The sequence below is a fragment of the Miscanthus floridulus genome, chromosome 6 (assembly GCF_019320115.1).
Source record: "Miscanthus floridulus cultivar M001 chromosome 6, ASM1932011v1, whole genome shotgun sequence".
NCBI lineage: Eukaryota > Viridiplantae > Streptophyta > Magnoliopsida > Poales > Poaceae > Miscanthus > Miscanthus floridulus.
The window spans coordinates 140,682,018-140,696,088 of record NC_089585.1 but is presented as its reverse complement, the minus strand read 5'-3'; the positions used below and the strand labels follow the sequence as shown (position 1 = coordinate 140,696,088).

Genomic DNA, 14,071 nt, shown 5'->3' with positions numbered 1-14,071 from the left:
TAATTAGGGGTGAAAATGGTACTGATATTTTCCGACCGTATTCGAGACCGAATCCGTTTAGAGGTGTTTTGATCCATCCGTATTCGAGTCCGGATATTCAACATCCGATATCGTATTCGTATCTGAATACTCAAATTGCATATTTATGATGTCAATATTCAATTGTATTATATCCGGTATGGTTGACACTATCCGTCCGTACAGAAATATAAAAACAAATATAATATCAGTGATATCCGTCAATATACCATCCGTTTTTGTCCCTACTTCTAATGCACCGACACCCATGCACCTCGGTATAGTTGACCGCGTCCATGCGAGTGTATCCATTCCATCCGCAACCGGACAACCGTCACCTCCCCACTCCGCACCCAATAAAACGCCACGCCACGCCACGCCACCACCACCGCCGGGGTCCATCCATCACTCACGAGCACGAGCTCCCAACCCAGACCAGACCAGACCAGAGGCCCCCCTGCTCACACTCCCTCCCTCCCCAATCCTCCTCCCGACCCCACTGTGCCACTGGACATTCGGTCGCAGCGAACAAGGAAGGAACAATGGCGGCGGCTCGCGCCCGCCCGCCGCCACGGAGCCTCGCGCCGCCCGTCGCCGTGCTCCTCCTCCTCCTCCTCCTGACCGGCGCTGCGGGATCGACATCGACGACGAGCCCCATCAAGACGGTGGTGGTGCTGGTGATGGAGAACCGGTCGTTCGACCACATGCTGGGATGGATGAAGCGTCTCAACCCCGAGATCGACGGCGTGACGGGTCGCGAGTGGAACCCGGCCAACACGTCGGACCCGTCGTCGGGGCGCGTCTACTTCGGCGACGGCGCGGCGTACGTGGACCCGGACCCGGGCCACTCGTTCCAGGAGATCCGGCAGCAGATCTTCGGCTCCGACGACGCGTCCGGCCCGCCCCGGATGGACGGCTTCGTGCAGCAGGCGCGGTCCATCGGCGGCGGCAACATGACCGACGCCGTCATGCACGGGTTCGCCCCCGACAGCGTCGCCGTCTACCGCGAGCTGGTGTCGCAGTTCGCCGTCTGCGACCGGTGGTTCGCGTCCGTGCCGTCGTCCACGCAGCCCAACCGGTTGTTCGTCCACTCCGGAACGTCCGGCGGCGCCACCAGCAACAACCCGACGTACGTGCCTCGTATATACACTATACTATACGTGCTGCTGCATTTCTTCTTTTTATTTTTATTTGAGTACTCTTTTTATTTATTCGTTATTCGTGTACATTTATTATTCCATATCTGTGTTGTCCACTGTCCAGTGTCTGGCTCCTGCTCTTTTAATTCTTTTTTTTGTCGTATTTAATAATTTAGCAGATGATTTTTCGAGCTGGCATATATTACTGCGTTCCGTCTGGGTGCGTGTGTGGACGATCGACCACCGTAGGAAATTTGCAACGGGTTGGTTGCCAACCTTGTTAGCATTGATTGAATTATTGATCGATACATGCATGGATGCTAGTGCAGTGCGGGTGTCAAATCTGTTGCATGCTCACTAGCTAGTCACTAGAGCTAACATAGCCTATGTAGCACTTCGCGAAATTTGAAAATTTGCCGACCGTAGCACTTTTCGTTTTTATTTAGTAATTAGTGTTCAATCATAGACTAATTAGGCTTAAAACGTTGTAATTTTCAACCAAACTGTGTAATTAGTTTTTTTCGTCTATATTTAATGCTCTGTGCACGTATTGCAAGATTTGATGTGATGACTACTGTAGCAATTTTTGAAAAACTTTTTAGGAACTAAACAAGCACTTACTAATAAAAGGATAGTACCTCGGTCCCATGTTTTGTTTTTCATTTTGTCTTTTATTTTTTTGTTGACTTAAGGTTTATCTATACTTTTTTATTGAAACAATGCTATAACACTTGTAACGCCTGAAATAATGTCCTAGGTGTGACCTTGTTGGTGTACTTGCATGCATTACGTAGTGGTCAAATCATAAGTCAATCAATATCTGACAAAATAATAGTACATCTCATTTCTCAAGTTGTGATTTTTTTTTAAAAAAAATTGGCTGATTTTATAAGAAAAAAATATCAACAGTAATATATTTAAATAAATTTATTATGAAAATAAATGTCATGATTAATGTAGTGATAGTTATATATCATAAACATTGGTAGGTTTGTTATATATTTGGTTAGATTTGAAGTTTTGACTTGTTAAGAAATGAGCTGTGCATTTCCTTTGGCTTTTGTTCACTGTATAGACTGTAGTACAGGACTGTGATCTCACTCTCGTCAGTGGATGCGCATGCGGATCGAGCAGGTCGGTGCGTCGGCTCAAGCTAGCCACTTGCTGCTGCTGCTGCTGAGCTGAGAGGATTCAGCTCCGCACTGCTCCTGTTCGTAGTAAATAAATAAACACTGTTACTGTACTAGTAACACTACTGTCATAGCCATAGGAGAGTAGTCATATGCCTGTTTGTTGGGCTGATAAGTCATGGCTGAAAGGATGGATGGTTGATTGGTTACCAGAGAAACGAACAGAGCGTATCTCTGTTCCCGCGTTGCTCTACAGGATGGCCGTACCTCTGTTCCCGCTATGCTCGGCAAAAACGCCAGATATTACTCGTGTTCATTAGACTAGTATAGTAGTAGGCTCTATCAACTTCTTTTTAGATTCAGATTCAACTAGAGGTTGCTTCCACGAGTCCAAAAAGGGATAAAGCAAAAGGCCTGACAGTCGATATAAAAAAAGAAAAAGGAAAAAACAAACAAAACAGGTATTCTGCTTTCTAGATTCCATTCCATCTGTAGTGCCTGAAACGCTGAAGCTAAAGCTTAGCAGGTAAGGTAAGGGCCAGTTTGGTTCTCAAAAATTTTGGCAAAACGACATTGTAGCGTTTTCGTTGTTATTTAGTAATTAGTGTCCGATCATAGTCTAATTAGGCTTAAAAGATTCGTCTCGTGGATTTCGTCTAAACTATGTAATTAGTTTTATTTTTAATTTATATTTAATGCTTCATGCATGTGTCCAAAGATTCAATGTGACGAGAAATCTTTAAAAAATTGGTATTTTGGAAGGGAACTAAACAGGGCCTAAGTAAGCATCCGGATCAAAGCCAAACTGGTACAGTTTCGATCCATTTCAGCAGCAATCAGCCAAATTCGTAAAGGAAAAGGGCCCAGCCATATGTATTCTACATGGGCCGTTGCATACATGACACCAACAACGGCCGCCCATCACAGCTTTTTGTTTTTTCCACCGCAGGCTGCTGGCGGAGGGGTACCCGCAGCGGACCATCTTCGACAACCTCCACGACGCCGGGCTCTCCTTCGGCGTCTACTTCCAGGACGTGCCCGCGGTGCTCTTCTACCGGAACCTCCGCAAGCTCAAGTACCTGCTGGACTTCCACCCGCTCCGCCCTTCCTTCGCCAACCACGCCAGCCGTGGCGTGCTCCCCAACTACGCCGTCATCGAGCAGCACTACCTGGACTCGAAGCTGGACCCGGCCAACGACGACCACCCGTCGCACGACGTGTACCAGGGCCAGATGCTGGTCAAGTACGTCTACGAGACGCTGCGCGCGTCCCCGCAGTGGAACCAGACGCTGCTGGTCATCACCTACGACGAGCACGGCGGGTTCTTCGACCACGTCCCCACGCCCGTCGCCGGCGTGCCCAGCCCCGACGGCATCGTCGGCCCGCCGCCATACAACTTCACCTTCCACCGCCTCGGCGTCCGCGTCCCGGCCATCCTCGTCTCCCCCTGGATCGAGAAGGGCACGGTCGTCCACACGCCCCAGGGCCCGACGCCGACGTCGCAGTACGAGCACTCGTCCATCCCGGCCACGGTGAAGAAGATCTTCAACCTGCCGCAGGATTTCCTGACGAAGCGGGACGCGTGGGCGGGGACCTTCGAGGGCGTGGCGCAGGGGAGGACCGAGCCCAGGACGGACTGCCCCGAGCAGCTGCCGACGCCGACGAGGATCAGGCAGACGGAGGCCGACGAGGAGGCCAAGCTCAGCGAGTTCCAGCAGGAGATCATCCAGCTCGCCTCCGTGCTCAACGGGGACCACCAGCTCGCTAGCCTGCAGGACCGGATCAGGGAAGAGATGAACGTCAGGGAAGGCATCGACTACATGAAGGCCGCTGTCAAGCGCTACTTCGAGGCCGGCGCGTCCGCCAGGCGGATGGGCGTCGACGGCGAGCAGATCGTCAAGATGAGGCCATCCCTCACCACCAGGATCCAACGCCCATAGAAACTCTGATCAAAGCATACAAATTGGATTGGATTACAAATATACAGATCACAGTCAGTTAGGATGTGCCCGTGCTATAGATCAAAATATTCGTGTGCTCTGTGCTGTACAAACGAATTTTAATTAGTATGGTGATACAGATTCGCGCTGTGCTTGGGAAGATGGGCAAACGAGATTGTCCCTTCAAATGCGTGTCGTTGAATTTGCACTTATAAAAGGTTCGCCTGCTTCTAGCAAATACTCCACGGTGTCCAAATGATACGAATTTTCAAACTTCGTGGTAAGTAAAATTTATCTAGAACTACTACCAAAAGCATTTCTAGGGAGGTAAAAAAAATTAGTCCCTCCATTTCAAATTATAAATCACTTGCTAGAGGTGGTTTTTTTACCGCTTCTAACCAATCTTGTATAGAAACCAACAACTTTTAGAGACGGGTATGCAAGTGTGGTTGGTAATGTGGCTTGCCTCTAGGAAAAATATTGACTGCCTCTATTTCAAATTCTAAGTCATTTTAGTTTTTTTTAGATACGTAACATTTTTGCTATGCAACTAGATATAGGTTATGCTTAGAAACATAGCAAAAGTTGTGTATTTAAAAACGACAAAACGACTTATAATTTGAAGTGGAGGGAGTAGAAATTTAAAATGGACAGTGAAAAATAACCACAAAATTCGTTTAATCCTAAGAGAAGTTCATTAACTAAGCACCATGGTTGTAGATCGATCACCAATCATGCGATTTTACTGTAACTTTTGGTCACAAATGAAAACAATTGTGGTCACAATATAGCCGACAACATAACAACAAAGCACCATGGGTAACAAACAGGCCAGCAGCTCACCGGCGTCAATATTTGTTCTACAATTTGTTTGAGGAAGGCTTGAAGAGTTGATGGATGATGGTGTGATGACGGGCGTCTAGCAGCTGCTTGAGACAAACAGTGCCTCCAGCAAACATGAGCAACTATGGATCCAGAAGAGAAGGTACAAAATGATCCAAAATTTAAATTTACAAAGAGAGCCAAGAATTTGAATAATTTGTGAGAAATTTAGATTTTTTTTACCGAGTTATGGAGGTAGCTCACCAAGAGAAAACTAAGGGCGTGTTTGGTTCGCGGCCACACCTCACCGCACCGCACTGCAGTTTTGGCGGCCGTTTGGTTGGGTGCCGCACTTACGGCGTGCCGCAGCGTGACCACACGCTGGTAGTTCATTTTTCACCCCACACCCTGCCAAAAAGCGACGAGCAAAACGGCCGCCGTAGTCTTGGCGCCACCCTGCTATGGCTCGACGGGCTCAGGCGAAGGCCAAACAGGCCCAAAAGTTATCTTCTCACTTAGTTTTTTTGTTTTAGAGAATGGAGTGTGTTGATCAATCACCATTTCATTCTTGACAGAGTAAATGAGATTATATTCTGCTAAATTTTAGGGTTAACGGACTACAATATGATATATTACTATTTACCTTATCTAGAATTGGTTGATTTGGGTGTGTTTGGTTGGGTGGATATACATGGATGGGAGATGGCCATCCATGGATGAGTAGTGTTTGGTTTGGTGGATTGGCTGGATATGGATATCCACAACAGGGAATATAGATGTTGGATATGGTGGCCACCAAAAAACTGGCGGATAAGCTTATCATGTTCTCTGGTCAATGTCATTAGCAAATAAATTAAGGATTATTAGTATGTTATATTATTAATTAGTAATTACAAAGACAAAGTTAGTTTAGATAACTGCTAATATGTTGATTAGCGCATATTTTATGTGATAATTATGGTGGTAGTGCTAATTAGCATATTTTATTTTAAATTAATGATTATAATGACAAAATTAGTGTCGGTGTATATTTATTAATGTATAATAAGTTGTTATTATTTTTAAATAATAGACATAATTAGTCAACTATCCTCATTCCATCCACTCTCATCCATCCAACCAAATAGATAACATAGATAGCCATACCCCGGTATCCATATATATCCATATCCCATCCACCCTTGTCCTCGAACCAAACACACCCTAAACCAAACCTCCCATTAATCTTACACGTTACTATATATAAACCTACCACACCATCGCGCCGAGTTGGACTTCGTTTTGTTTGATATTTGCACGCGGATAGTGGCGATCCACCATTGTTGGAGAATGGAGACGCGGTCAGATATGATGGCATGGGTGTGCGGCTCCCGTGCCCTCGCCAGCTGAGTCCAACGCGGCAGCCATACCACGCCGCGCGGAGCAGCTCGCCGTTTGCCTTTCAACTCGTCATCCTCGTCGCAGCACTACCCCCTGCCTCCCGCAAAGGCGCAAACCCACAGAGACCTCAGACATGCGCGGACTCAGGATGCCAACGGCTCCAAACGACGATCATAGTCGTCGTCTTCCATCCCAACCACCGACACTATGGAGTGCAGTTTTCGTGGTGCACCGTCGTCAGCTTCCAACGATGCGGCTAGTGATCGCAGAGAAGGGTTCAGAACAACAGAAACCACAAGACCTGGACCTGTGCTCTGTCTGTCATCTTCATGCATGCGTCTAGATCTTAGTCAGACACCCACCCAACCTTAGGTCTTGTTTGGATGCATGTATATGCATTTTAATCCACTTGTTCCATTCCAATCTACTTCAACACTTGTGGATTGAGACGAATACATGCGCATCCAACAAGGCCTTAGCGGATCCGTCCTCCATGCCGTTCCATAGAGCTTCATCACACGTATTCTGGCTAGGCGAGGCTATGTATGCATTAAGCACTATGCACACAAGCAGGTCCCAGTCTCACGCGGCAATGTAATGATTTCCCCTTGAAACATTTCCTCTGCATACAAGAAATATGCATCCTCTCCGTCAATCAATACCCTTTAAAAAGAAAGAGAGAAAAACGCTCAGTCGTGAATCGTGATGCATAATAATCTTCAGTCTTCACCATCACTCCATCAAGAACGATGCACACCCTCCTTGTCCTCCTTAACAGATCCTATAAATATAGAACACTTCCAAGTCGTAGCATCCAACCCTCGTACCGCTTCTCCCTAACCACCTCCGATCCTACGAGAAGCTGCTGTTAAATTTCGTAGGACTCAATCGACTCAAAATCCCAGTAATCAAAGATCCTAATACACGATCTACAAAGAGGCATAAAAGGGAGAAAAAGGGATAGGTAGAGTATGAAGTCGCAGACCATCGAAGGCCGTAGTGGTCGGAGCAGTCGGAGTGGTGGAAGCGCCAGCCGCGGCCTCGTTCGCGGATGCCATCTGCGCGCCGGCAGCGACGTTCGGTGGAGAGAGGAGTCGGTGCAGTGGCGTCCTTGGCGGCGGCGTGTGCGTCGGGGTGGCGTTGCCGGCGTCGGTGGTGCTTCCCGTCGCTGGCAGCGCCCCTTCTCAAGATCGGGTTAGGGTAAGGATGTCGGTGGGGTGTCTGGCGGCGCGGTGAACCTCGTACTGCGAGCCCCGGCCTCCACCTTTCTTTTATAGCGCTGTGCGACGGGAGCCCACCAACCATGTAGGGTTGGGCGCCCCCGATCAGGACGCGAGAACAAGGCCCAAAGGCCGTTGGGCCTAATGGCGTGGTAGATCAATCCAACATTCTCCCCCTTGATCTCTCGTCACTTTCTTCGTTCTTTAATTCTTACTCAAAACTTTCGATTCATATTTTTCTTGCTTCTATCCTATTTCATCACAGATTAGTGCATAGAACTGTCACATCATCACAACAATTAGTGCCGTTAGACTAACAACCACAATACACTTCTCCGTTTTGAAATGTAAACTTTCTTTGGGCCCTTCGTATGTTCGGGAATCATAGGCTTTCCCTTAAACCCATGCCGGCTACGTGTTCTCTGGACACGTTGGGTGGTAAGCCCTTTGTGAGCAGATCCGCGAGCATTTTCTATGTACTTATATGCTCAAGATTTATTATATGATCCCGAACTTTATCTTTCACAACATAGTACTTTATGTCAATGTGTTTGGCAGCACCACTTAACCTATTGTTGTGAGCATACTGTACCGCTAGGTTGTTATCACAATACAACCTCAGTGGTTCATTTATATTATCAATCACTTTCAATCCGGGTATGAATTTCTTCAGCCAATTCACCTGCCCCGTTGCCTCATAGCATGCTACAAACTCGGCATACATTGTCGAGGATGCAGTTACGGTTTGTTTGGAGCTTTTCCACGATATAGCCCCTCCTGCGAGAGTAAATATATATCCTGACGTAGATTTTCTTTCTTCTCCCGCATAATCAGAATCTGAATACCCCTCTATCTGTAGGGAATCAGATCTTCTATACGTAAGCATGAGGCCTTTCGTACCCTACAAATAACGCAGGACTTTCTTCACTAAATTCCAATGTTCAATTCCTGGATTCTTTTGATATCTGCCAAGTAACCCGGTAACAAAAGCTAGGTCAGGGCGTGTACACACTTGAGCATATTGTAAACTTTCAATAGCTGAAGCATACGGTATCGTTTTCATTCGGTCAATTTCATATTGGTTCTTGGGACACTGATGTTCCCTAAATCTATCGCCCTTGACTATAGGAGCAGGTGAAGAACTGCATGCATGCATACTAAATTTCTTCATGACCTTTTTATGTATGCCTTTTGCGATAATCCTAGAACCCCCGTTCTCCTGTCTCGGTGAATCTCTACTCCCAAAACGAATGAGGCCTCACCGAGATCTTTCATATCAAAGTTTGAGGACAAGAATTTCTTCGTTTCCATTAGTAGATTGATATCACTACTAGCAAGTAAGATATCATCCACATACAAAATTAGGAATATGTACTTTCCATTCTTGAACTTTGCATAAACGCAATTGTCCTCAACATTTTCTTTAAACCCAAAACATTTTATCGTTCCATCAAACTTCAAATACCACTGTCTTGAAGCTTGCTTCAATCCGTAGATTGATTTCTTCAGGTGACATCCCATATTTTCCTTTCCTTTTACGACAAAACCTTTCGGTTGTGCCATATAAACATTTTCTTCCAAATCCCCGTTTAGGAAAGCCATCTTTACATCCATTTGATGTAACTCCAAATCATAGTGGGCTACAAGTGCCATTATAATTCTGAAGGAATCTTTACATGAGACTGGAGAAAATGTCTCATTGTAATCAATCCCTTCTCTTTGCGTGAAGCCTTTCGCCACAAGTCGCGCTTTAAATCTTTCTATATTCCCTTGGGAGTCATATTTCGTTTTGTAGACCCATTTACAGCCTACTATTTTGGCTCCTTTAGGAATATTTTCTAAGTCCCAAACTTTATTGGTACTCATTGATTTCAATTCATCTTCCATGGCCTTAAGCCACTTTGATGAGTGGTCGCTTCTCATGGCTTCTTCAAATGAGGTGGGATCATCCCCCATCTGACATTCTTCTATTTCATAAACTTCATAGTCATTAGTAATAGCTAATCTTCTTATTCTTTGAGACCTTCTAGGTGCCTCCAGCACTTGTTCCATATTGGGCTGTTGTTGTTCTTCCTCATATGCAACATTTGGTTCTATAGGTTCCTCAAGGATAGGTTCCTCAAGGACAGGTTCCTCATGTTCATTCATTGTCGCCACGGGAGAACTTGCAACAGGTGTTGGCACTATAGTGTCCTGCACTGTCGGTGCAACAGCAGCAGGTAGCGTGAAGAATGGTTCTTCAACCATCGGAGTGGGTACATGTACCCGCTTCTCCTGTAGGCTGATTTCTCGTGCTACCATGCTCCCCCTGATCATGTTATCCTCCAAGAACACAGCGTGTCTTGTTTCTACAATCTTCGTATGTCTGTCAGGACAATAGAAGCGATATCCTTTCGATCTTTCTGGATAGCCAATAAAATGGCAGCTGACTGTCTTGGAGTCTAACTTTCCTATGTTTGGGTTAAACACTTTTGCCTCAGCTGGACAACCCCACACACGCAAATGGTTAAGTGAGGGTTCCCTTCCTATCCATAATTCATATGGTGTTTTAGGCACCGATTTACTTGGTACTCGATTAAGTATGTGAATGGCGGTTTTCAGTGCCTCCATCCATAAACTAATCGGTAATGTGGAGTAACTCATCATGCTTCTTACCATATCCATTAAGGTACAGTTACGTCTTTCAGCCACTCCATTCTGCTAAGGCTCCCCCAGTGTGGAGTACTGAGCAACTATGCCATTTTCCTGTAGGAACTTTGCAAATGGTCCAGGAATTTGGCCATATGGGGTATGTCGCCCATAGTACTCTCCACCTTGGTCTGATCGTACTATCTTGATTTTCTTATTGTGCTGATTTTCAACTTCAGCTTTAAATATTTTGAATTTATCCAATGCTTTCGATCTTTCTTTAATTGGATAAATATTGCCATAACGAGAGTAGTCGTCTGTGAATGTTATAAATGAGTCATAACCATCCACACTTTTCACAGGAAAATGACCACATATGTCTGTGTGGATTATTTCTAAAATTCCTGTTCTTCGTTTGGTATCTTTCTTAATTTTCTAGATATACTTTCCTTTGATACAATCAACACATTGTTCTAAATCTGAAAATTCTAAGTGCGGGAGAATTGATTCCTTAACCAATCGTTCTATTCTCCCCCTCGAAATATGGCCCAGGCGACAATGCCATAATTTCGAAGAGACATAATCAATTCTCTTCCGCTTCTTAGTTACATTTACAGATGGGGAATCATTCACATTCTCATCACATACATTGTTCGCATTCTCAACAAGAGATAATAAATAAAGGTTGTCTTGTCGGAAGGCAAGACCAACACATTTATTATCAACCAGTATCTTACACTTGCCATCACCAAAATGGCAATAAATTCCATCATCATCAAGTTTTGAAATGCTTATCAAATTTCTACGCAAAGAAGGAACATAAAGTACTTCTTTAAGTCTAAATACAAAACCATTATTCAATTCTAAAGAAAAAACTCCAATGACTTCAACATTGGCTTACACTCCATTTGCAACTTTAATCGTTCTTTCTCCTCTTTGCAAGGTTCTCGTCCCACTTAACCCCTGTAAGGAATTTGCAACATGAGTAGTTGCACCTGAATCAACCCATCAAGTGGATTTATCATAACATAAATACAGGGATTCATCTACAAATGTAATAAATTCATCACCTTTCTTTAGCAGAGATTTTAGAAAGTCTGGACAATCTCTTTTGTAGTGTCCCTTCTTGAAGCAGTGCTTGCACTGATCTTTTTCAGCTCCACCATACTGCTGATTCTCAGAATCCTGGGGTTTCTTTCCCTGTGAATTGGAGGAAGAGGCCTTATCCCACTTAGGTTTCCCTTGTGGTTTAGAATTCTTGCCATTAAAATTCTTTCTTTTGTTATCCTTCACAAAATGAGCGGATTCACCTTGTGAGGACTTTATCCTCTCCTTTTCTTGAGCACACATTGAGATGAGTCTTTCTATGCCCCATCTTTCAGGCTGCATATTGTAATTCACAATGAAGGTGTCATATTCTTTTGGCAAAGAAGCAAAAATCAAATGAATCAGGAAATCCTCCTCCTTCAAATTCATTTCCTTTAGCTTAGATGCCATAGTGTTCATCTTCAAAATGTGCTCTCTTATGCTACCACCAGTGAATTTCTCATTCACAAGCTTCTTAATCAGTGAACTTGCTGTGGCCTTGGTAGACCCAGTAAACTTTATCTTGATTTTCTCAAGATATTCTGTGGCAGTAGCACATTCAGGGATTGAGCCCCTTATCTGTTCTTCTATGGTGGCCTTGGCCACCAACAGGCACTTGCGGTTGGAGAGAGTCCATTGCCTATGTTCAAGGTCATATTTCATTCTTATTTCAGCATGATCACGCTTTCGAGCAGCGAAATCTACATCAGATTCATTTTCACCTCTCACTGGGTCCTCTGGCTCAGTAGGACACGGTGAGGTGATGGCAAAATCGATCTCTCCCAACGCAAGTTCCAATTCATACTTCTCCCGCCACACACGGTGATTGGTCCCATTGAGTGTCGGGGTGTTGGCAATGTTCACAATGCATTTGCCTCCTGAAACCACACCAGAGTAAGTAAGAAACATTTATATATAAAATTTCATGCTTTAACTCAACGTTGGTCAAATTAAAACTTATAATTCATCCATGCAAAACATTTTACATCACCATTGGGCAGAAGTAAAATTAATGCACAATTTCTCATGGATCAAAATTATAATATTGTTATTAACAACGTTGGTCAGAAAATAACAACATCATAATCTCATCAAAATTATCAGAAATTCATCACTTCTCTTAAAATTAAATTATCCCGTTGGTTCAAATTTAATCAAAGAGAATAATAATTATCATGCACAGCGGAAACATTAATAATCTTTTCATATTATTATTTTTCCAGAAGCACTAAGTACTTTACAGTTTTCTGGCAAAATATCGTTGGATAAAATTTGCACAGAAAAAAATTGTATCAAAAACATTCAAATTCATCAAAAAATATGCATTAAAATTGCTCCTGGAAAAATAATAACAAAAAAAATTTCTTATCAGTTCAGCCCAGCGCGGCCTAGGACGGCAAAAACCGGCTCGGCCCAGTCCTCCGCGCGCGCGCAGGCCGCACCCAGGCCGCAACCTGGGCCTAGGCCGGCAAAGTCGCGCTGCCGCGCGCGCCCGCCTAGGCCAGCCGGCGGTCCAGTCACGCTCCACCGTTGGATCGGATAGGACGACCGAGCGTTCGTTTCGGCCGGATAAAAAAACTCCGACGTCGCGCGGGTGCCTGAAACCCTAGGTCATTCGGCCGCTGCTTCTCTCTCTTCTTCGCCGCTCTCTCCTCTCTCTACCTCATCTCTTCTCATCGCAACAGCGACCGAGACCGACGACGGCGAGCGAGCGTGCAGTGGGGCGACCATAGCGCCGTCGCCGGCCCCCTCGTCGGCACGCGTGCTCCCCAACGGGTGAGCACGCCACCGTCGAGCGGCCTGGCCGTGGCGCTTCCTTGGCCGAGCCCGACGAGCCAGCTCCTCGGCTCGGCTTCTTCTCCCGCGCCGGCAAAGGGACATCCCGACGCACGGCGAGGTAGACCTTCTTCTCCCTTCGGATTCGTTTTCTATCTTCTTTCTTTTCTTTTTACTCGTTCACCCGAAAAGGGGATCTAGGGTTAGGGTTCGGTTGAACCCGATTCATGTTTTTTTTGCTTGATTCGAGTTCTCCAAGATTATCCCCTTTCCCCTCTTCGGATTTGGGTCTGCTTTTCTCTTCTCCAAATAAGGATTTAGATCTAGGGTTCGTAATCCGACCCTCCCCTTTTCCCCTTCTCTGATTTGATGTGGGGAATTAGGGTTAGGTCTTAGGGTTCGGCTTCGTGAGCCGAGGGCCCTATCTCTTCTCTGATCCGAATGGATCTGTTCTCTTTTCTTCTTTTACCCGGTTAGGGATACACAGAGGCACCTGGCTCTGATGCCATTGTTAAATTTCATAGGACTCAATCGAGTCAAAATCCCAGTAATCAAATATCCTAATACATGATCTACAAAGAGGCATAAAAGGGAGAAAAAGGGATAGGTAGAGTATGAAGTCATAGACCATCGAAGGCTGTAGTGGTCGGAGCAGTCGGAGTGGTGGAAGCGCCGGCCGCGGCCTCGTTCGCGGATGCCATCTGTGCGCCGGCAGTGACGTTCGGTGGAGAGAGGAGTCGGTGCAGTGGCATCCTTGGCGGTGGCGTGTGCGTCGGGGTGGCGTTGCCGGCGTCGGTGGTGCTTCCCGTCGCTGGCAGCGCCCCTTCTCAAGATCGGGTTAGGGTAAGGATGTCGGTGGGGTGTCTGGCGGTGCGGTGAACCTTGTACTGCGAGCCCCGGCCCCCACCTTTCCTTTATAGCGTTGTGCGACG

General features: G+C 45.7%; 1 protein-coding gene across 1 annotated transcript; it reads left to right on the top strand.

Annotated features, from left to right (window-relative positions):
- Window positions 1-415: 415 nt before the first annotated feature.
- Window positions 416-4,467, top strand: LOC136459934 (non-specific phospholipase C2-like). The gene is made up of 2 exons (XM_066459779.1): window positions 416-1,147; window positions 3,237-4,467. The coding sequence occupies exons 1-2, from the start codon at window positions 561-563 to the stop codon at window positions 4,225-4,227; spliced, it is 1,578 nt and encodes a 525-aa protein (XP_066315876.1). The 5' UTR covers window positions 416-560; the 3' UTR covers window positions 4,228-4,467.
- The last annotated feature ends 9,604 nt before the right edge of the window (window positions 4,468-14,071 follow it).